General features: G+C 45.5%; 1 protein-coding gene across 4 annotated transcripts in view; it reads right to left on the reverse strand.

The window, feature by feature from the left end:
* Window positions 1-22472, reverse strand: part of GNPTAB (N-acetylglucosamine-1-phosphate transferase subunits alpha and beta) — a 66008-nt gene that overhangs the window by 38430 nt on the left and 5106 nt on the right. The window contains exons 4-12 of one of the 4 annotated variants that reach the window (XM_068122280.2): window positions 19021-19131; window positions 18313-18351; window positions 18013-18191; window positions 16360-16421; window positions 15246-15380; window positions 9448-9609; window positions 2982-3161; window positions 2696-2866; window positions 2474-2597 (exon numbers count right to left, since the gene is read on the reverse strand). In XM_068122280.2, the coding sequence (XP_067978381.2) occupies window positions 2474-2597; window positions 2696-2866; window positions 2982-3161; window positions 9448-9609; window positions 15246-15380; window positions 16360-16421; window positions 18013-18191; window positions 18313-18351; window positions 19021-19131 (1163 nt within the window). The remainder of the gene's footprint in view (window positions 1-2473; window positions 2598-2695; window positions 2867-2981; window positions 3162-9447; window positions 9610-15245; window positions 15381-16359; window positions 16422-18012; window positions 18192-18312; window positions 18352-19020; window positions 19132-22472) is intronic. The other 3 variants (XM_068122281.2, XM_078781681.1, XM_068122282.2) reach the window with 3 other exon arrangements.

Here is a 22472-nt window from a genome sequence, read left to right on the forward strand (position 1 = left end):
GGTGGCAGACAGGGGAATGACCTGTTGATACACAGGTTAGCCAGGAATGTATTAAATAAGTAGTCACAGACAAACTCATGGTATTTTTATTCAAGAGGTAGCAGGACATCCATAGATTGGAGCTAAGGATCTCCTCAGGAAATGCCACATGTCCAATGAGAGGGGTACCAGACAAGCAAAGGCCAACGTAAAGGCCAAGGCAGAGTAGGTATGTGGGTAGGTGGGAATTTGGTTGACAGTCCACCTAGGAGAAGGTAACTCTGATCTCAAATCCTCCAGCTATGGGGTAAATACTGATGAATGGGACAGAGAGGGATCCTCAGCTACTCTCAACAACCTTTCTATATACAAGAGTAAACCTCAATAAAATAACAAAAACTGATCCTCTGGGTTGGCGTGCGACACAGGGTCGCCTGCGGCACAGAGTCGCCAGATGCACAGGGTCGCGAGCTGCACAGGGTCGCGAGCTGCACAGGGTCGCGAGCGGGCCAGGCTTACGACAGCCAACGTTATGTTGGAAGCAAACATAATTATTGCACGATGGGATAATTTTCCTACAAGACAAGACATTGCAGGATGTTATCAATGAAACAACATACAGTTATTACTGCAGAAATGGGATTGAGGGGTCCTTTCATGTGCTTTTTATTCTCCTGAACTATTGCTATACAATTGCTTCCAGTATCTAAATAAATCAAGAAACCTTTGTAAGAATATTGTTGCGGTTTTAGAACCCACACTTTCTTGTAAATATCCCATCATTAAAAGGTTAAAGGTAGCACCCCTAGTTAGTCCACAAGCAACACGTAGGCCACCATAGGACTTCAGTTATTTCATTAGTATGTGTTTTAGATAAGGCCGTGTTTCCAATAGTTGAATCTGCGTTGTGTCAATTAAATAAGGAGTAGGCCCCATTCCGTCCATTTTGCGACCTCCCTCTCCAAGCGAAGCCATTACGCGCCCTACAGTCGGTGCCCTATGGCTTTCCCAATTTACTTTGCGCCTTTGTTAGCAGCGTTCGCTGCCTTAGCGCTCGCTCAACGCCGCCATAAGACACGCGGTGAGGCCCGAGAAAGGAGGCGGAGCGCCAAGAAGGTGTGGCCACGTCATCCAGCCATCAAAGGCGGAGCCGGTAAGCCCTCACCTGCCAACCAGGGCTGAGGTAACATCACCGACAGGCGTGGCTTTGGGGCCCGCGGAGTGATCGTGCGGAGAGATATAAAAAGCAAGCGCAAAGCCCTTTCATGAACTTTGAGGGGAGAGCGCTTGTTGTACGAGGACTTGTTGGAGGCGCGCGCGCATTGTAAGAGGACTCTTTGGGAAATGCGCATCAAACAGGACTGAGAAGAAGAAGGGCGCGCTTGATTAAGAGAACATTGGAGAGACGGCGTTTGGCACAAGTGTGCATCTATTACGTACGCCGTAGGACACCAGCTTCCCCCCGCTATATAACTGTCCGGTCGCGTTCAACTATACGTGGAACTGCCTGCCGGGTTTCGCCCGCTGGACCGGAGCCTGGACTCCATCGCCGGACCTTCCATCTACAACAATCAGCTACAATCCCCGTGTGAGTGTGTATGTTTGTCTGGGGTATTAAGCATAAGATTGTTCTAAGACTGCCCTGTGTGCTGCTTCTTCCTCTTCCTATCTTGTACATCCCTTTCGTTTCATCTTCTTCTTGTAAATTAATAAACCCATCTTTGTTCTTGCTATACTCTGGTTTCCTCTTGTCCGGTCGCATCCATCCTTTCTTCCATTGGGTAAACGTGGCACGATTGAAACCGCTTATAATCGGGTTTAGTCACTTTGTTAATAGCTCGGATCGCGGTTTGCTATCCGCTCGGCATTTTCCATCATATCCGTGGTTCGAGCGGGAGTTATTCCCTCGTTTCCGGCCGGCGTTAGTACTTAGGTAGTAATGAACCCCTAGGCCTAACAAACCCTACCCAACGCCACGCCGGGAAGGACGTTATAACCCCCAGGACTCGGGTCGGCCAGATAACAAGACAAGGGGATTAATCCCCCCCCCCCCCCCCCCTTGATAAGGGGAGCGCCGACGACCGAGATCCGTAACAATGTCATTATGAGACCGAGATGATGAGGCAAACAAAACAATCTCTGCACTCCAAGCACTGCCAATATCTTTGCTACTATAGGTTGAATGCAAGACCACTGCAAAAGTGTATTGAGCTTCAGGAGATATATGGAATAGTCGAGTTCAAGAGATGACACCATTCCACAACATAACTGAAGTATTACATGCAATGGATTTTATCAAGTAAAGGTTGCTAAGAGTATAATAACCGCATAGAAAATGAGGTGCAGCTGGGTGGAGTGTACCGCATTCACCGCTACCAGGATTAATCTTGGTAGACTGTATGCATACAACACTACTAAAGATCCGAGAAAGTCTAAAGAGTTCAGACCGATAAAGTAGTAAGGCATAAAAGTTTAAACAGGCATACATTCTTACCAGAACAGTCACCACCATCCCAGTCACATATAGAAAGGTTGCAAGCATGATCACAGTATCCGTCATGCACCCACGAGGGAGGACAGCCCTCAGCACAATTGGGCACCGGCCATGATAGATAAACCTGCACACGTGATAGATAAAGCACAAGGTCACATCACATCTCCTCACAATAAGAATCTCTGATGTTTTTAAACCTCCCTGGTCACTCTGTGCAGTCACCTTCTGCCCACGGCTGTGCGTGTAAAAATCTTCTGGCCATACATCTCTCGCCAAAAAGACGTCGTCATTGAAATACAAGAAGAGTGGGGAAATACCCGGAATACGATGCAGGTGGCTTTCAATTGCAGGTGAACTAAACGTTGGGAGATGCCCGATGTCTGGGAAGATGTCCTGTAAGTGGAGGTTTGGGAGTAAGAAGTTATCTGGAAAACAGATCACCAAAAGGTGAATGATGAAAACAGATGCTAATTGGTCAATAGGAGGGTAAAGTACAAGATCTCACAACCTCGTGAGTGACCAGGGAGACCCGTGGGTTGTCAAGGTCCAACCATGATGGGATCTGCCCATTTGTGACAATATGAATTCGGCGGATCCAGGGAGCATGACGCTCCAATGAGCGGAGGGAGAAGCGCAGCTCTTCATTGTCTGCAAAACGGCTGGTCGCCAAATCACCACCCTTTTTCGACTTGTGGCACATGAGAGCAAACAAAAACAAGGCATCAAATTCCCTCTGTCAAAGGCACGCAAAGTGGAGATTGTGGATGTGGTCGGGAGGGTTTTTTCCCATTTTTAAAAATACTTGATCTATGGCTCGTAGTGGAGCTGACACACAAACACACACACACACACACACACACACACACACACACACACACACACACACACACACACACACACACACACACACACACACACACACACACACACACACACACACGACTGTTAGGACTGTTAGACGAGACAAACACAGCCACTGAGTTAGGTAGAAGTGGCGTCACTTCCCGGAGTACTCTGGGTACGAGCGACATCACAACAATAGCGCCACATTTCTCACCGCACTCAGCGGTGCATTTCCTAAGGAGGTTTTTCCTCCTTCCCATTGATGGCAAACTATGGGGATTACCTTTGTTCTGAACCTTTTAAATGATAGCGTAGGTATGATAACGGAGGTTAAATGATAGGTAGCAAAGGCGCAGGAGGCATGTAGGAAAATGTTCGGAGAACGCTTGGATTTGGAAGAGGGTCAGAGAGCGGTATTCAGGATTGCAAAGCAGATAGCGAAAGAGAGGTGTGATGTGATGGGGGTGAGTTGCTTGAAGGGTGAAGTGGGACAAATCGTTGTGGACCCAGATGGAATTAAAGGAAGACAGAAGAGACATATGGAAATACTGTTGAATGCAGAGAATGAATGGGATGGCAACATAGAGAGTAACCCAGTCTTAGGACCGGCAGAGAAGATAACCGAGAAGGAAGTTGAGGAAGTGATAAAAGCAGTGAAGAGCAGAAAAGCAGGAGGGCCGACGGGAGTTGTGGGAGATATGTTGAAGGCAGCGGGAAATTGGGGTGTGAAGAGAATGACAGAGATCTGTAATCTGGTGGTGAAAGAAGGCCGCATTACAGTGGATTGGGAACCGAGTACCCTCGTCCCTCTATACAAGGGGAAAGGTGACCCTCTGGACTGTGCCTCGTATCGACCGACAAAGTTATTGGAGCATGGAATGAAGGTATTGGAAAGGGTGTTGGAGAGGAGGATGAGGAAGAAAGTGAAGAATGACAAAATGCAGTTTTTTATTTATGCCAGGAAGAGGAACGACACACGCGCTTTTTATTGTGAGGCAGTTGCAGGAGAAGTACATGGAGAAGAGGAAGAAGTTGTTTCTTGGGTTTGTTTATCTGGAGAAAACATTCGATAGGGTTCCACCTGAAGTAGTGACATGGGCATTGAGGAAGTTAGGAGTGGAGGAATGGTTGATCAGAGTAGTGATGGCAATGTACAAAAGAGCGCGCACAGCTGCAAGGACGAAGGACGGGAACAGTGGTGAGTTTGAGGTGAAGGTGGGAGTGCATCAGGGGTCGGTACAAACAACAACAACAACATGCATTTTAAAAGGCCATTTTCCCTACTAGAGCGGGGGTTAGCCTTGCGGTCCCCATGACAATCTTCTAGATTTTGCCCTATTTTCTGCATCTCTCCTTGTTAACCCCCTTGCCCGCATTTCTTCTTCGACCATCTTTAGCCAAGTCTTTCTCGGTCTTCCCCATCCTCCACTTCCTTCTACATTCATTTCCATCACTCTTCTCAACCAGTCACTTTCATCCTTCCTCAACACATGACCAAACCATCTCAACCTGTTCCTCCTCACAGCATCAATCACAGGCTCTATTCCCATCATCTTTCGCAATTCATCATTTGTCTTCCTCTCTCTCAACGATACTAAGTCCACTACTATTTGTAGCTGTGATGAAGGTGCTGGCTCGGAATGTAAAGGAGGGTTTACCATGGGAGTTGTTGTATGCAGATGATCTGGTGTTGATTGCAGAGAGTATGGATGGACAGAAGGAGAAGATGAACAAGTGGAAGGAATGTATGGAGACAAAAGGACTTAAGGTGAATATCGGAAAAACGAAGATGATGGCAAGTGGTAAAGCATGTGGTGAGGTGGAAAGAACTGGGAAGTGGCCGTGTGCTGTGTACAGGAAGGGTGTCGGAGTGAATTCCATTCAATGTACAATGTGCACTGAGTGGGTTCATCAAAAATGTTGTGGTTTGAGAGGGTCATTAACCAGTGTGGCAGCTACATTCAAGTGTAAGGTGCGCACAGAGGGAGCTGCAGATGGAGGAAATGTTGAGTTGGATCTTGGAGACGGCGTGAAACTGGAAGGTGTGAAAACATTTTGTTACCAAGGAGACATGCTGAATGGACAAGGTGGATCAGACTCGGCAACGTTTGTTAGAGTGAGATGTGCATGGAAGAAGTTTCGGGAACTGAGTGGCGTGCTGACGAGGAGGGGAGTGTCATTGAAGCTGAAGGGAAAGGTGTATGCTGCATGTGTAAGAAGTGTTATGATTTATGGGAGCGAGACATGGGTAATGAACGTGGAGCAGCAACGAAGGCTGGAAAGGGTGGAAATGCGAATGGTTCGGTGGATGTGCGGAGTATCGTTGAGAGAGAGGAAGACAAATGATGAATTGCGAAAGATGATGGGAATAGACCCTGTGATGGATGCTGTGAAGAGAAACAGTTTGAGATGGTTTGGTCATGTGTTGAGGAAGGATGAAAGTGACTGGTTGAGAAGAGTGATGGAAATGAATGTAGAAGGAAGTAGAGGACGGGGAAGACCAAGAAAGACTTGGCTAAAGATGGTCGAAGAAGAAATGCGGGCAAGGGGGTTAACAAGGGGAGATGCTGAAAATAGGGCAAAATGGAGAAGATCGTCATGGGTTGTTGTCATGGAACATGTCTTTGTTGTGTTGTTGTTAACCTTTTAAATGAATGTCAAGCAAGGGAGCAGCACATACCATTTCTAAAGTCTTTGGTGTGACTCGGCCGGGGTTTGAACCGCAGACCTCAAAGATTCAGAGCGAATACAACAACAACAGGCATTTTAAGGCTATTTTCCCTGCAAGAGCGCGGGTTAGCCTTGCGGTCCCCATAACAATCTTCTCCATTTTGCCCTATTTTCTGCATCGCCCCTTGTTAACCCCCTTGCCCGCATTTCTTCTTCGACCATCTTTAGCAAAGTCTTTCTCGGTCTTCCCCGTCCTCTACTTCCTTCTACATTCATTTCCATCACTCTTCTCAACCAGTCACTTTCATCCTTCCTCAACACATGACCAAACCATCTCAAACTGTTTCTCTTCACAGCATCCATCACAGCCTCTATTCCCATCATCTTTCGCAATTCATCATCATTTGTCTTCCTCTCTCTCAACGATACTCCACACATCCACCGAACCATTTGCATTTCCACCCTTTCCAGCCTCGTTGCTGCTCTACGTTCCTTTCCCATGTCTCGCTCCCATAAATCATAACACTTCTCACACATGCAGCATACACCTTTCCCTTCAGCTTCAACGACAATCCCCTCCTCGTAAGCACGCCACTCAGTTCCCAAAACTTCTTCCATGCACATCTCACTTGAGCAACCATTGCCGAGTCTGATCCACCTTCTCCATTCAGCATGTCTCCTCGGTAACAAAATGTTTTCACACCTTCCACCTTCATGCCTTCTCCAAGATCCAACTCAACATTTCCTCCATCTGCAGCTCCCTCTGTGCACACCTTACACTTGAATGTAGCTGCCACACTGGTTAATGACCCTCTCAAACCACTACATTTTTGATGAACCCACTCAGCGCACATTGAATGGAATTCACTCCGAAACCCTTCCTGCACACAGCACACGGCCACTTCCCAGTTCTTTCCACCTCACCACATGCTTTACCACTTGCCATCACCTTCGTCTTTCCGATATTCACCTTCAGACCTTTTGTCTCCATACATTCCTACCACTTGTTCATCTTCTCCTTCAGTCCATCCATACTTTCGGCAATCAACACCAGATCATCTGCATACAAGAACTCCAACGGTAAACCCTCCTTTACGTTCCGAGGCAGCACCTCCATCACAGCTACAAATAGTGGTGGACTTAGTACCGACCCCTGATGCACTCCCACCTTCACCTCAAACTCGCCACTGTTCCCATCCTTCATCCTTACAGCTGTGCGCGCTCTTTTGTACATTGCCATCACTACTCTGATCAACCATTCCTCCACTCCTAACTTCCTCAATGCCCATGTCACTACTTCACGTGGAACCCCATCGAATGCTTTCTCCAGATCAACAAACCCAGGAAACAACTTCTTCCTCTTCTCCATGTACTTCTCCTGCAACTGCCTCACAATAAAAAGCACGTCTGTCGTTCCTCTTCCTGGCATAAATCCAAACTGCATTTCGTCAATCTTCACTTTCTTCCTTATCCTCCTCTCCAACACCCTTTCCAATACCTTCATTCCATGCTCCAATAACGTTATCGCTCGATACAAGCCACAGTCCAGAGGGTCACCTTTCCCCTTGTATAGAAGGACGAGAGCACTCAGTTTCCAATCCACTGGAATGCGGCCTTCTTTCACCATCAGATTGCAGCTCTCTGTCATTCTCTTCACACCCCAATTTCCCGCTGCATTCAACATATCTCCCACAACTCCCGTCGGCACTCCCGCTTTTCTACTCTTCATTGCTTTTATCGATTCCTCAACTTCCTTCTCGGTTATCTTCTCTGCCGGTCCTAAAACTGGGTTACTCTCCATGTTGCCATCCCATTCATTCTCTGCATTCAACAGTATTTCCATATATCTCTTCCATCTTCCTTTAATTCCATCTGGGTCCACAACAATTTGTCCCACTTCATCCTTCAAGCAGCTCACCCCCATCACATCACACCTCTCTTTCGCTATCTGCTTTGCAATCCTGAATGCCGCTCTCTGACCCTCTTTCAAATCCAAGCGTTCTCCGAACATTTTCCTACATGCCTCCTGTGCCTTTGCTACCTCTTTCTTTGCAGCCTTCTTGGCTGCCTTATAACTTTCATGCTCTGCCTTTTCTGCCCCCATACCCTTCGCCTTCTGCCACTCCTTGAACTTCTTCCTCTTCTCGTCAATCCTCTTTCCAACTTCATCATCCCACCATCAAGTTTCCGAATGCCTCGGTGGTCCTTTTCTCCATCCACATACCTCACCAACGGCTCCCAACAGACTATCTTTCATTGACATCCAACCACTTTCAAGCTCAACCACATCATCCTCTACCATACTCAGCCTCTCTTTTAATGCCTCACTCACTATCACCTCTTTCAACCTCCACACCTTCATTCTCGGTTGGTACTTCACCCACCGAGCTCTCCTCGCACCTTTCACCCTTATGTCGCAGACAACCAAGTGGTGCTGTGAAACAGCCTCCTCCCCCGGGATCACCTTTGTGTCCCGGAGGTGCCCCCTATCTCGCCTACGCACCAGCAGGTAGTCAACGGTTGTCGTCGACCCACCTGACGTGTATGTAACAAGCTTATTATCCTCTTTCTGGAACTGAGTATTACAAATCAACAAACCAGCTCCATCAGCAAACTCCAAAATCCTTTCACCTTCTCCATTTCTCACACCATATCCATAACCCCCATGAACTCCCTCAAAACCGTCCATACTCCTTCCCACATGTCCATTTAGGTCTCCTCCTACCACAACAACTTCCTTATCTTTCACGTTTTCCATCAACTTCTCCATTGCACACCAGAACTTGTCCTTCTCTTCATCGCTCCGACCAACCTGCGGAGCATATCCCGAGATGACATTCACCAAGAGCTTTCCAATCATCATTTTCACCATCATCAACCTATCACTCATTCTCGTCACACTCACCACACTGTCTACAAACTCCTCAGAAAACAGGACACCATCACCATGCATGCCTCCTGGGCATGCATGGTGATGCTCTAACTATGCTCTAACTATTACGCCCTATCTATGCTCTAAGAGCGAATGCTCTAACTATTACGCCACCGTGTCTGGCAAGGATATATTAGAAAGATAAATATATTAAATAAATGCATCAAGCCACTGATAAAGGAGACTGGAAAAGAAAAGGTGTTAAGATTTGGCTCGTTCTATTTGGTGGATATCGAGCACGTCGGTCCTGCAGCAATCCGTGATTAAATCAATACTTCATGCATGTTACGACATGGCATGGCATTCGAACAAATTTTGCTTGCTCATACAACAGCCAAATGAGTAACACAATAAAAAAGAAATAACACTGACCATCTTCCTGAATTTAACAACGTTAAGCTCAGTTTTGACATTAATGAACATTTATGGATCAGTACGTGCAGCAATATTCACAATGAGGATGAGGTCCAAGCATAGGACCTTCGGGCAAAATGCTGCACATAACACGACATCAAAACACCACACTTACTGCATTGTTTAAAAAACTTCCCCAGTGGAGCCAGGCGGAGTGCAGAGAGATTCGAGAGCCAGGTAAAGACATGTTTTGCTTGGCAGCTAAGTGGCTTAACACAGAGAATGATTCCAAAGAATGGAGCCAAGCCAGAGCCATGTCCTCAGTCAAAAGGCACAACTGTGGAAAGGAAATTGGCAAAAAGCACAACAGAGACTCAAAACCCTTCACAAAAATAGGTGGAATGCTATCGTTATGTGTTGGTGTCACAAATGTTAGGAGATATTAGGCATACTTTGAGATTTTTTTTCCCCACGTCTGAAGCTCCCGTTAAAACAGAAATAGTTAGGTCCAAAACTTCAATTCCGTGACCATTTTCTGGCTAGTAAGGTTTGACGATTGATTTGACTTCTATTGACATTTTATAACAAAAATAGCCTCTATGTCCCTCCCAAAAATCCCGGCATTTTTCGCCAGAGGCCCGAATCCAAGATGACCGCCGGCACTATCTTGAAAAATTAAGTTTTGAACCAGAACACCTAGAATCACGTACAAAGACACTTTTTTGGGTAATTTGACCACGAGAATTCCGAATCTGACATTAGTTTGACGTTATGACATTATTTTGACCCAGAAATCCAAGATGGCCACCATCCAGTAGAGCGAAAATGCAACTTTTGCCTTGAGCAGGGTAATGAGGACGTACACGGGATGATCTCCCACTAAGAAGGCGAAAGGCATGTGCTTGGTGGCAATGATGATAGAAAGCTTGTCCATGATGTCATTCACAACTGACTTGTTGGGCGGTTGATTGTAGGACATATGAAAATAAGCCTTGCACTTACCTTGCTCCGCATTTAAACCAGCATAAAACCCATTGTATGAAGGGATAGCCTGCTCAACTGTATCAGGGCGGTCACCATCCACGTCCACACGAGCAAGGGCATGAAAAATGCTCCGCTTGCACTGATGCTTTGTACTTGATGAGAACATAGTGGGCTTTGGCCGGATGGGAGGCTCCCCACGTTTTATCGTCCTATACGGCTTAACTACCTGCATCTCAGATGCCTTCTCAGTTAGTGCCTGTGACACAGTCTTTGCGTCTGTGATGCGTGTTTGCTCATCCTGGATGTTAGCCTCATAATCCGGTACAAGACGTTCTAGACGCTGCAGAAACATCCAGTTACAGCGGTGTGCAGTACCCCCTCCTGTCAACGTGTCGTTGGTAAAGTCATCATTGTCAATGATACTAATGCTTGGTTCTCCCTCAGCGATCTCATCAGGACAGATCAAACATCGCTCGAGGTCATGCATGGTCCAGAGGTCACGTAGGAGAAGCACGTTCGGGTAGCTGATCCCCATGCCCAGCTTGTAGTAAGAGTCAATAAGCTCCTTGCTGCGAGTCATCCCATGAAGGGTGACGGTGGCATTGATGGCGGTAGTGGTGGGTCGCTTTGTAATGTACTGCGTGATGAGAGAGGTGAGAGAGAGTGTGCTGGGAGACAGATCTACCTCCTTCTTCCCCTGCAAAGCAGATAGCAGCTGCACCATGAGAGGCGAGAGCTCTTCCTCCTCTTCTAGCTCCTCGACTCTTGGCGGCCATGGGATGGGTTTGATTGACTTGACATCATCCGTGAGCCGCTTAGCCACATTGTGCACCAGTTGTTCACTGCCAACACCGATGGCGGAGAGTGCTGCTCCAACATATGAACCACCCCCAGACGTGTCATAGACGAGGTCGCTCTGGTTTCTCTGAGGGCGGGAGTGGAAGCCGATCTTGCCCTCAAACTCCCGGGTCAGGATATCTTTGATAAAGGATGACTTGATACTGGATGTTGAGAAGCCATACCGAGATATGATAGAGCTGTAGTCTTTGAGGAGGCTCTGTAGTGACCTTAGCTCACGTTCCTCAAAGATAACTGTTCTGATGTGGTCAAAGAAGATAGTCTGAGCCTCACGGAGATTGACATTGTGCATGCGTGGGAGTTTGTCATCTTCACTCATTTTCTGGTAACCGCACATATTTCAACCAGCATTTGTTGTGATATCTGATCTCAATCGCATATGGGTCATCAGCTGCATAATCGATCACACAGTTGATTCTGTCTCGCATGCTCTGATCTTCGAGGACCACCGTGTGACTCTTGAACGTTGCCCATGCATTATCATACGAAATCAGGGACAGCTTTGATTCTGGGTGCTTTGCCGACTCCGGTTTACAGCACCAGACACATTTTGTTTTTTCATGTATCAGCCCTTCTACACTTGATCGCAGCCGCTTGGCAGGTGGAGAAGCAGCCGGGGGGAAAGCCTCAGACATGGACGAAGACTGAGATTGGCATTCCTTGACTTCTCGTTTTTTATGTCTTGTCTTGGCCTGCTCCAGTTTATTAGCATTCCATAAGGTCAGCCTACATGATTTATGGACACATTGTCTGCCGGGACCATTATCCCAATTGACTGTTGCATAAACGTCTCCGAACTTGTCAAGACCGCTCCATAACAGGGCTTTTTTCTTGAGATTTTCCCAACTCTCAACGGAGGTAACGACATCAGTGGCTTCATTGCAAAGCCCGCCACACTGGAGGACACACGGAACGGTGGACATTCTCTTGACAGCTATCTTCTGAATACTGCGCTTCTCAGTGCCGTCTCATTCGCTCGTATACTCCCTGGAAAGACAGAAATAAGTATATGACATTACACACACAGACAAATAAAAAACAAGAAAATAGCAATTCACTAATCAGGACCTCAATTCCATGGCCAGTATAGATTTAGCCAAAATAATGTGTTAATTCATGATCATATGTTCTCCCATTTAAAAGTTGCATTTTCGCTCCACTGGATGGTGGCCATCTTGGATTTCTGGGTCAAAATAATGTCATAACGTCAAACTAATGTCAGATTCGGAATCCTCGTGGTCAAATTACCCAAAAAAGTGTCTTTGTACGTGATTCTAGGTGTTCTGGTTCAAAACTTAATTTTTCAAGATAGTGCCGGTGGTCATCTTGGATTCGGGCCTCTGGCGAAAAATGCCGGGATTTTTGGGAGGGACATAGAGGCTATTTTTGTTATAAAATGTCAATAGAAGTCAAATCAATCATCAAACCTTACTAGCCAGAAAATGGTCACGGAATTGAAGTTTTGGACCTAACTAAAACCTCAGTGGCGAGACCTTAACCTCGGAAGATGGACTGGGCGATATTTTATTTCACTGCGTTCAATGAATTTGTACAACTTTACTCTTCCCCAAGGATCGTTTAATTGGGCCAAAATAACAGTGGCTAAAGCACATGGAAAAAGGATAGCTGAAAGACATTTTCTTATCTTTTAAATGATTTTGTAAAGTAAACAGGGGAGAGGGTAAAAAAGATGCTATAAACAAAAACGGAATGAACTAAGCGAGTCAAATAGACACAAAGAGGTAAATGGGAATATTGAAACTTATGCAGAACTATTGGAAATAAAGCAATTCCTAACCCATTAGGAGCAACAGATCACACATGCTACAAAACAAAAACAAAGGCAAGACCTTTTTCCCTAATGCGCAGGATTTTTTTTTTTGTTTTGTTGCATACAAGATCGAGGCTCGTGTAAGAGCTAACATTAATCACACACACAAAAAAAAACGGACACACAAAACATACAATAAAGGGAGCGGGAGACAATAAGGGGGGAAAGAGGGAAGCACACAAGTACAACAGCAGAGAACAGGGACATCGAGGATCTGTGGGAGGAAGAGGGATTGGGGGGGGGGGGGGGGGAGGAGGCATGGGAAGGGGAAAGAAGTTGGTATTTCCAAAAAGTGGGTCTGGGGTGAATTAACAGGGGTCGAAAAGATCAAGGTTTTGGATGGGGGAAGATAAGAGATGGTGGTGAACAGCTGTTTTAAAGACCTGGAGGGAGGAGTGGGATTCAAGAGAGTGAGGCAGTGTGTTCCACAGGTGGGAGTAAAGAGGAATGAAAGAGTGAAGGTGAGCAGAGTCTTGATTTTGGCAATTTCAACAGAAGAGGGTTGCTGGCAGATCTTGTGCGATCTGTGGGAATATTTGGGGGACAGAGCACAGATAGAGCTGGGGGAGCTAGGCCAGATAGGAGTCGGTAGAAGACAGAAAGACCACCACCCTGCCTGCGGTGAGTGGGTGAGTGAGTGAAAAGCCCTCACAATCAGCTTCATTGCAGGAGATTCCAATGATTCTGAAAGCTTTGGTTTCAACAGCGTGAAGCCGAGCTAGGTGTGAGGCAGGAGCACCGGCCCAGAGGGGAGAGTAGTATTCCATTGAGCTGCGGATGAAAGCCTTGTATGTGGTGAGGAGCTCAGGTGTGTCAAGGAAGGACTTTGCACGACGGAGGATGCCCAGTCGGCGACTGGCTTTGGAGGCCAGCTTAGAAATGTGGTTTTCCCCACCACAAATGAAATGTGGTTGTGGTTTTGAGTGACAGAACTTCTTGGAGAGGATGGTTGAAAAAGTAGATGGGAGGGTTGTCCAGTCGGTCTTTTCGGAGAGACATAGTGAGTGTGAGATTTGTCAGGATTGAAAGACATGTTCCACTTGTTTGACCAGTCTGTCATTTTGTCCAGGTCTGCAGAGAGTGAGGAGCCTGCAGACTGCCGATCTGAGGGATGAGGAATGGAGCGGCAGAGAGTGGAGTCATCAGCAAAGAGATAGAGAGGATTTTCCAGAGAGTCGGAGAGATCATTGATGAAGACCAGAAAAAGCACAGGGCCCAGAACACTGCCTTGGGAACTCCAGCCTGAACAGGAAGGGGAGATGAGAGAAAACGATTCAAGGCCACATGTTGACTATGACCAGAGAGGAAGTCCGCAAGCCATGAGTGGAGATTTCCATGGATACCATAGGAGGAGAGTTTGGTGAGCAGAGCGGGGTGCCAGACCGTATCGAAGGCACGTGATATGTCAAGGGAGACAGCTCTGATTTCATGTTTGCCATTGAGGACCTCCATCCATTGTTGAGACAGCAGAAGCAACATGTCCAGAGTAGAGTGACCTGGTCTGAAACCAAATTAATGATCAGAGATTAAGCCATTGGATGGACACCGGACTCAAAGTAGACGGCTTCGGAAACCTAGTGTGAGACGAGAGCCAATGACGAGTAGCCTCCAAGATGCCAAAGCCGAAACGAGCATGATGAAGACCAGTCACAAGGAAGGCCAGCGACAATCAATGTCCACCAAGCCAATCCTAGCCTCCTGCTCTGCCCTCCGTAATACTCCTTGCCCTCCAAAAACATGGTGATCTCAGCTTGGATCAATTCACCCTGGAGTTCTCCTCTGGCCATCGCGTGCACAGGGAGGCACCAATAATAAAAAAATCTTCCCCAAAATTAAATCAACTCGTCCTTGTCACACACCCAACCTGTCCAACAAATTTCATCTGAATCCGTCCACAACTTTTTGAAATATCCTGTTCACAGACAGACAAGCACACCGACAGGGGTGAAAACAACATCCGCCCACCTTTGGTGGCATAGGTAAAAATAAGTTACAGAAAAAAAATTAGAAAGAAAAAGCTTCATGGTTCCACAATCTACAAACAGGGGAAAATAATTCAAAGCCGAGTACATTTGAAACACAAAGATTATATGGATATTTAGGATTTCAATGAATAGATGTTTTGATGAATAAAGCCAAACCTTGTGACTTTCAAGTAGATTCAGATATATCTTATGTACAAAGATAAAGCTTACGGGCAAAGTTTTAAAGTGTGAGACAGGCACAAGATGGACAATAGGGGTGGTTAAGATGGTAGGTATGGGGGTAAGGATTCATGCACATGGGGTAAATGGGTGAACCTGTGAGATGTGTAGATGTGCGGACGAAGATAGTGTGGCAGAGAGCTGATTGGCGTCTTTCAGAGAAGGGAGAAAGCCACCAAGCAGTGCCATTTCTGGCATAAGGACACCTTTATTCCCAATGTCCTTCACACTCTGTGAAAAGAAAAGATACGAAAGACAAGACATGATCCACCAATTCTTAAATACAGTACAGTACTTACTTTGAGTGAATTCAAACAACCACTTAAGAAACAAAAAAAAAAACATCTGATCTGAAATCAGAGAAATTTTATGAGATCTCATGACAAAGTTTTGGAAGGGATGCTTTGGAAAAAAGTTTTGGAAAGTTTGGTGCATCAGAAAAGTAAGTCACGAGTGAGGTAATTGACACGGCAGCCATATTCAGCAATGTTTCAACATGCAAATAGCATTCAATTGAAGCGATCATGCTTCCCAAATTATTTTGTTTAGAACCAGTCGAGTGTTGACATGCCAACGTGACGTCATACTTCGGTGTTCTATACCCCACAACCTATTGAACGCCATTTATGCATGTGCAGAGTGAGAAACTGCCGCAAAATCACTCTTTCCCGTAAATCTCGCTGTCTGCCGTAAAGTCTGTCATGGATTGCAAGACCTTGTGTATTGTAAGGTATGACGAAGGGAAATGGCACAGAACGGTCTGCTGATGCTTTCATTGAGGTTCACAGGGACAGGAATAAGAAGGATATATACAGTACGGCATATGTCTTTTGGAACAATTGGCATACCGGTTATTGAAAAGAGCATTCTAAATTCAGTTCCATATACCGTATGTTACACTTACACAGGAGAGAAAAGGAGGAGGGGGTGATTAAGGAGTGAAGGTAAGTAAATGCCTGCATGATTGACTCCACTTCTCGCAGTTGAGAGAACAACAATCTTCACATCTTGTGATAAAATAAACAAGGACAGCTTCCTCAGTCACGAGTGACGTAAAGTCAAGGGGTAAGATAAAGATGAAACGTCAAATTCAATGGATAAAACATCAAGATGATGAGGTAAATTATGCCGAGAGAAAAGGACAGATAGTGGAGAAAATAATTACAAGCGGTGCAAATCTAAACTTCTCCCCACCGAAAAATATACCTACCAGGTAGCCCTGCCATATCTGACTCGCATTAATCTGCTGCTTCGCTTGCATTGCTTTTTGGGCTGGAAATGAAGGAAATAAAAGAGAACAAACATTATTACTGTGAAAATAAATAACTAAATAATCATGTGCAACAATCCATTGCAAACACATTCCAACACGAAATTCATTTGTCCGTTACCATAGTCACCCTGATACGTCCCACTGATGGGCAAAGGCTTCCACCATAACATGCAAACATTTTTAATCTTCTTCCTGACTCTTCAATGCCATCGTCCCCGTCCTCATCCATCACCAAGTCGGCTCTCCATATTCGATGTATGGTCTTCCTCGCTTTCAGGTGTCATATAACGGTTGCCATTCAGTCGTTAACCCATCTCCATCTAGATTCTAGACTCCCAGAGCCATCCTAATGTCATTTGCTCTGCTTCTTCTTCAATCCCCTCATCTGTTTTTCAACCTCTCCTACAGTAACCTCATTCTCTCCATACTTATTTGTTTTGTTTGTGGTTTATTTTCCATTTCTTTACCCGATGTCCATGTTTTACTTCAGTTGATCATCACTGCCATTATGCACAAATTGACGTTGTATTTTAAAGACAATTTGGGATTGTTTTCTCCAAGTATATCTCTACGTTTGATGAAAGCTGCCCATCCAATGCTTCATTATGCATATTATTTTTTATATTTTGAAGCCTCTTCCTGCGTACTGGTTATACGTAACCTCCATTTGAGACATATTCATTTTCAGGCTAACTTTTCTGCTTTCGTTGTTTAATTAATTCAACTCCCCCTTCACTTGTATTGTATAATCAGATATCAAGATTGCATCAGGAAATCTCAAGTGATTTCACTTTTTCCATCGATATTTATTCCATTTTCTTCCCAATTCATCTTGATAAAGATTATCGGATGGCTGCTTTGAAGAGATTTGGAGAAAGTGTCTCCTTGTCCAACTCCTCTATTCATAGCGATGGGTATATTGTCTACGCAAAGCTTGCTTGTTGCTATGACATCAGTGTACATCTCTTTGATGATCGTATGGTGTTTCAATCCCTCGGCTTGTCAGTGCTTGAATAACTCCATTTCCTTCTATTGAATCAAATGCTTTATTGTAGTTTAAAACGCGAGACACAGCGTGAGCCGGTATTCCCTTGATTTTTCGATGACTCGATTTGTTGCTTGTAGTTGGTCAGATGAAAATCTTCCCTTGAATGATCCTGATTGCTTTTCTTCTTGGTGCTTCGTAAATCTATTCGTGATCACTTTTATGAAAAGCTTGTAGACGTGGCTTAAACTTACAAGTCGGTAGTTTGGAAGATGTTTCTTTCCACCTTTCTATGTATAATAATCATGCTCACACTTTTACAGCTTCATGGTACGTGCTAGTATTCAAGGATTTCATGGATAATTTTGCAATTGTTCATTTATCTAATCATTGGTCTTGCGGATTTGAGCACCTCTCCTGTAACCTTGTTTGGTTCTGGAGATTTACCATTTTCCTTTGATTATGCAGCATTTTTGACTTCCTCCACACCCACTTATAAAAATTCCTCCTTCTTTTTTACAATTCTGGAATCACAAGGATGTTAGAAAACAATTCTGCAAACAGATATAGTCATCAATATGTCTATGAGAAAGGAATATATGTACCATCATTGAGGTTATGGAAGGAGAGGACAGAGAGATTGTGCGCAGAGCTCGGCAGTGGCAGAACCTTGAAAGCCGCAGAAAGGGGCTGGGGGAGGGCATGGGTGGTGGGGTAGGGTGGGGAAAGTAGAAGTAGGGGTGCCCAGAAACATGGGGAGTCAGGACAATCTAGTTCTGTATTTCTGTGGGAATACAATGAACAAGTGGAAGGGTAGAGCAGAAGGAGAAAACAAAAGCGCCATTAGGGTTTACATTTGGAATGAATCACAACACTTTTCGGAATGAAGATTGCTGTTCGCTGACCTTTGAGGTGCTTCTGTTGCATTGTGTCCCATTTTTTGCCTGTTCAACACATGTACATAAAAACACATCAATTGCACATGCGTATGTGAGTACATCACCTACAAACTATGCAGAAATCTTTGTCCTGTGCAATCAACTATAAATCGAGTATATTGTTCTAAGACTCCATATATTAGTTACATCTGCAAATATGGTAAGTTTCCTATCCATATGCAAAATTAATGCCCCTTAAACTTCCATCTGCTCACTCCTATCTCCTCCCAAATTTTTATCTTCTCACCCTATCCACCCACACTCACCTACCCTGCTATACTCCTCCATTTTTCTCTTTAGTGATGCAATATCATTTACTCTCCCACCCCACAAACACATACATGGCCCCCTACTTTGTTATTGTATCCAATAATTCAAGAACTTCTGTCCAGATTTGATCTAACAGGATTGAGCTACACAGATCATTGGACTCTCCTCTTTCCAAATTCTATATTACCCAATGATCACACAAAAATCACACTCTAATAATCTAGAAAAATGCTCCTCTGATAGTGATGTGATAAAGACCACCGACTGATGGTAAAATGCCATCCAAAAGTGTGGATGCATTTAACATTGGAGGGTATAAAAGGGTGAGCCTGCGTGAGAACAAACGAGCAAGCACGAGCAGGAAAATGTCATGAGATATAATGGGTGTGTGGACAAATTCCTTACTCTCTTTCAATGACCAGTTGTTCCCGTAGAGATTCCAAGGCCTCAATCAGATATTGGTCACTCCCGTTCACCCACGTATACACAGCATCAATAGGCAATGGTGGAAAAAGCCTAGCCAAAAAAAGACACAGAACATATAGTGGTCATATAGTGTTACGTTTGTGGGGGGTAGGAATACCTTAGTTCAGGTAGAGTGTATAGATTAGTGTGCTCCGACTGTCGTGAAGAAGAAGAAACCTCGATGTATCATAAGTAGGGAAATTCGTGTAGACCGTGTGTCGTGGAAGAGCGTATCTTCGCCCCCATCAGAGGGGTGGGGCTTGTTAATTAGCGAGGGATTATGGGTAATCGATTCCCTGTTTGTAATTGCCTCTGTAATTTATTCCACTGTTCCTGATGACACCGCACTAGACGCCTAGCCAGAAATCGTGCACTTAAACACACTAATTGAAAACCTACCGGAAGCCAGGCATGACGCATTGTCGTGGATAACACCGACTTGGTGAGTGCACAGGACAGGCAGCTTCGTGGAGACACGCCCAATTGGCACAGAGGACTGGTAAGATGGAACTCGCCGATAGGGTCGGAGACGGAGACGTGTTGAGATGACGTCAGAGCCTGGAAGATAAAAGAACGCTCTGACTGACATTTTTTCCTCTTGTGCCTTATCGTTTTGGAACTATTGGTGAACGGTCGCTGTTCCTCTTGTGCCTTCTCGTTCTGGACACAATAGCGCTCGGACCGACATCTCGTGCTACTTCTCGTGTGGGGGATTCACAGCGAGCATTGCTTCTCGTGTCGTTTCTTGTGTGGCCCTCTTTCTCGTGCCAGGATCCCATTGCGAACATTGGCGCTTGTTCTTGCGCTTCTCGTTTGGGCATCAATAGCGAACGGAACATTTAGTATATCCCAGCATCGGCGTGCTCTTGAATCAGGATGCTGTGGTGAACGGTCGCGCTTTGCTCTCTTGCGCAAGGAAGGTTCATCGTGAACGGCTGTGTTCCGACATCTAGCTGGTGATCGTTGAGGACAAGCATGGCTGGAGGAGCGAGCTGCACGCCTGGTCATTCGCGTCGCGCACGGAACCAGGAGTGAGCAAGATGCACAGCGAGGCCTGGCTTCCCACCCACACACTGCGCGCCAACGAACGTGCATTTCCCACCAAAGCCTCGGATGATCCCTGACGAGATTTTGGAGACGCTCAGAGCTAAGTGCACACAGACACATATTTATTTTCAGTTGTTTTTCCCCTTTGTCCGTATACAAGTCTGTGTGGAGGGTCCCTCATATTAGGAATTTAGTGTTATCGTGTTTCATTTGGTTACCGGCATTTCTTAATAAAGCTGGCATTTATTTGTACATTTTAAATCCTGTGTCGTTTGAGTTGATTTATTGCAGGGTCGAGGACGTCGGGTGGAATCCGTGAAGGTAAGTGCTCCAGCCTCTCCCCCACTTGCTCCCACGCGTATTCTCCGCTATATCTTCACTGAACGCTTCAGAGTTAAAGCCTGTTTGGAAATCCGTTTCCTTGGAAGATTTTAATCACCAGGAACCTGAGCTATGGATTTGGATTTTAAACTTCTACAACCTGAGCTAGCTCGAGATGAATTACCATCTCACTACTGGTCTGTCAGAAGCCTGGGAAGGCCACTGAAATGCCACCACAACATCACCAAAAATCCATCTAACCATTAAAACCATAAAAAATCCCTCGAACCATTTGATCCGGTCTCTCCTCTGGTCTAGGTCCCTCTGCCCTCTCTCATCCCCATCGCCTCTGTCTGTTTGTGAGCAGAATATCTCAAAAGCTTATATGGATGGATTTGGACAAAACGTGGACAGATTTGGTGTGGACAAGGACAAATTGATTTGGTTTTGGTGAAGATTTTGATTCGGTTCTGGGTAAAATAATTTTTAAGTGATTCTTAAACATCGAGAGAAATGAATATGAATGAATGAATGAATTCATATTCATTTCTCTCGATGTTTAAGAATCACTTAAAAATTATTTTACCCAGAACCGAATCAAAATCTTCACCAAAACCAAATCAATTTGTCCTTGTTTCTTAAATTTGATTCTTAAACATCGAGAGATCAGTCCAAAAACGATGTGTAGCACGATATCTCAAAACGTTATCGACGGATTATGGCAAAACTTGGTGGATGAGTTGGGGAGGTGACAAGAACAAGCCAATTCGATTTTTGTTGAGGTGCGGATGCAGATCCGGCCTATCAGTGGGATAGAAAATGTAAACCGTTGATTCAGCCTGGCAGATGTATGCGCTCTACCGAGTGCCATGCTGGTCTCACCTGTGAAACTGTCTTCCTGAATCTGTTGTTTGATGCTCTTCCCTGCAGGATCTCAAGTCTGCTGCCAGCCACATCATGGTCATTTACACTATTGTGGTGACCCCGTTTACACTATTTACACATGCATATTATTATTTATTTATTTTTTTAAATAAAAATGACATGCATATTGTTATGCGGGGGGTAGAGGAATATCTAGAGCCAGGTAGATCTGCATAGGTAGGTACTCAACTGTCGTGATAGGGAATCTACCTGTAATAAGTTCTGTGTGTAGCCCGAATGTCGGAATAAGTAGTATCTGTGTCCCAGCCACGAGGGGACGGGGCATGATATAATTAGTGCAGGGATTATGGGTAAAATTCCCTCATGTGTCGTTCCCTCTGTGAGCAACCCAGTGTCCCTTATGGCAATACATCATATAGACACTTGGATAGATCCATTAGTGCACACATTAATTAATTCTCCTCTGCCACAAAAAGACTTGCAGGAGGAACAGGCAGGAAGCCAGATCGGGGCACTGCCGCATAGGGCCGCAGCCAGCTACATCACCAGCTGGCCTAGCAAGAAACATCGTGCACGGCAGGCTATAGCCACGCCCAGGGAACTTGTGGTTGGCTGGGGTAAGGAGCTGGCCACTGATTGGTGAAAGGAAGGTGGAAGGAAGCGGCGCACTGATTGTCCACCAATCGTTGACACCTCGGCCAATCAGTGCGAAAGGCGCAAGCACTCGGCCAATTAGGACAGAAGACGCCAAACCACTACTTAGAAGCAGGTCGTTGATTTGAGGGGAAGGGCCGGTGACGTCAGAAGGCCGGAAAGACCACAAAGAAGGGAGGGACTGATTGGTAACGCGGGAGAATTGATGTCAGACCACGGGGGACAAAACGTTTCGCTCGTGGGCATTCTGTGTTCGGTTGTCGTCTTCCCTCGTTCTTCTTCCCAGCGTTCTTCCCTGCTCGTCATCGTTCTTCCCTGCGTTCTTCCCTGGTGGTTCGTCGTCTTCCCTGGGTTATTGTTTTGGTCTTGGTGCTTGGGCTGGGTGCTTGGTCTTGGTGCTCTCCATGGTCTTGGTGCTTGGTGCTTGGAGCGGTGCTTGGAGAGAGGCTTGGTGCTTGGAGCGGTGCTTGGTGCTTGGAGCGGCG

Source organism: Myxine glutinosa, chromosome 7 (genome assembly GCF_964187855.1).
Source record: "Myxine glutinosa chromosome 7, kmMyxGlut1.1, whole genome shotgun sequence".
Classification (NCBI taxonomy): domain Eukaryota; kingdom Metazoa; phylum Chordata; class Myxini; order Myxiniformes; family Myxinidae; genus Myxine; species Myxine glutinosa.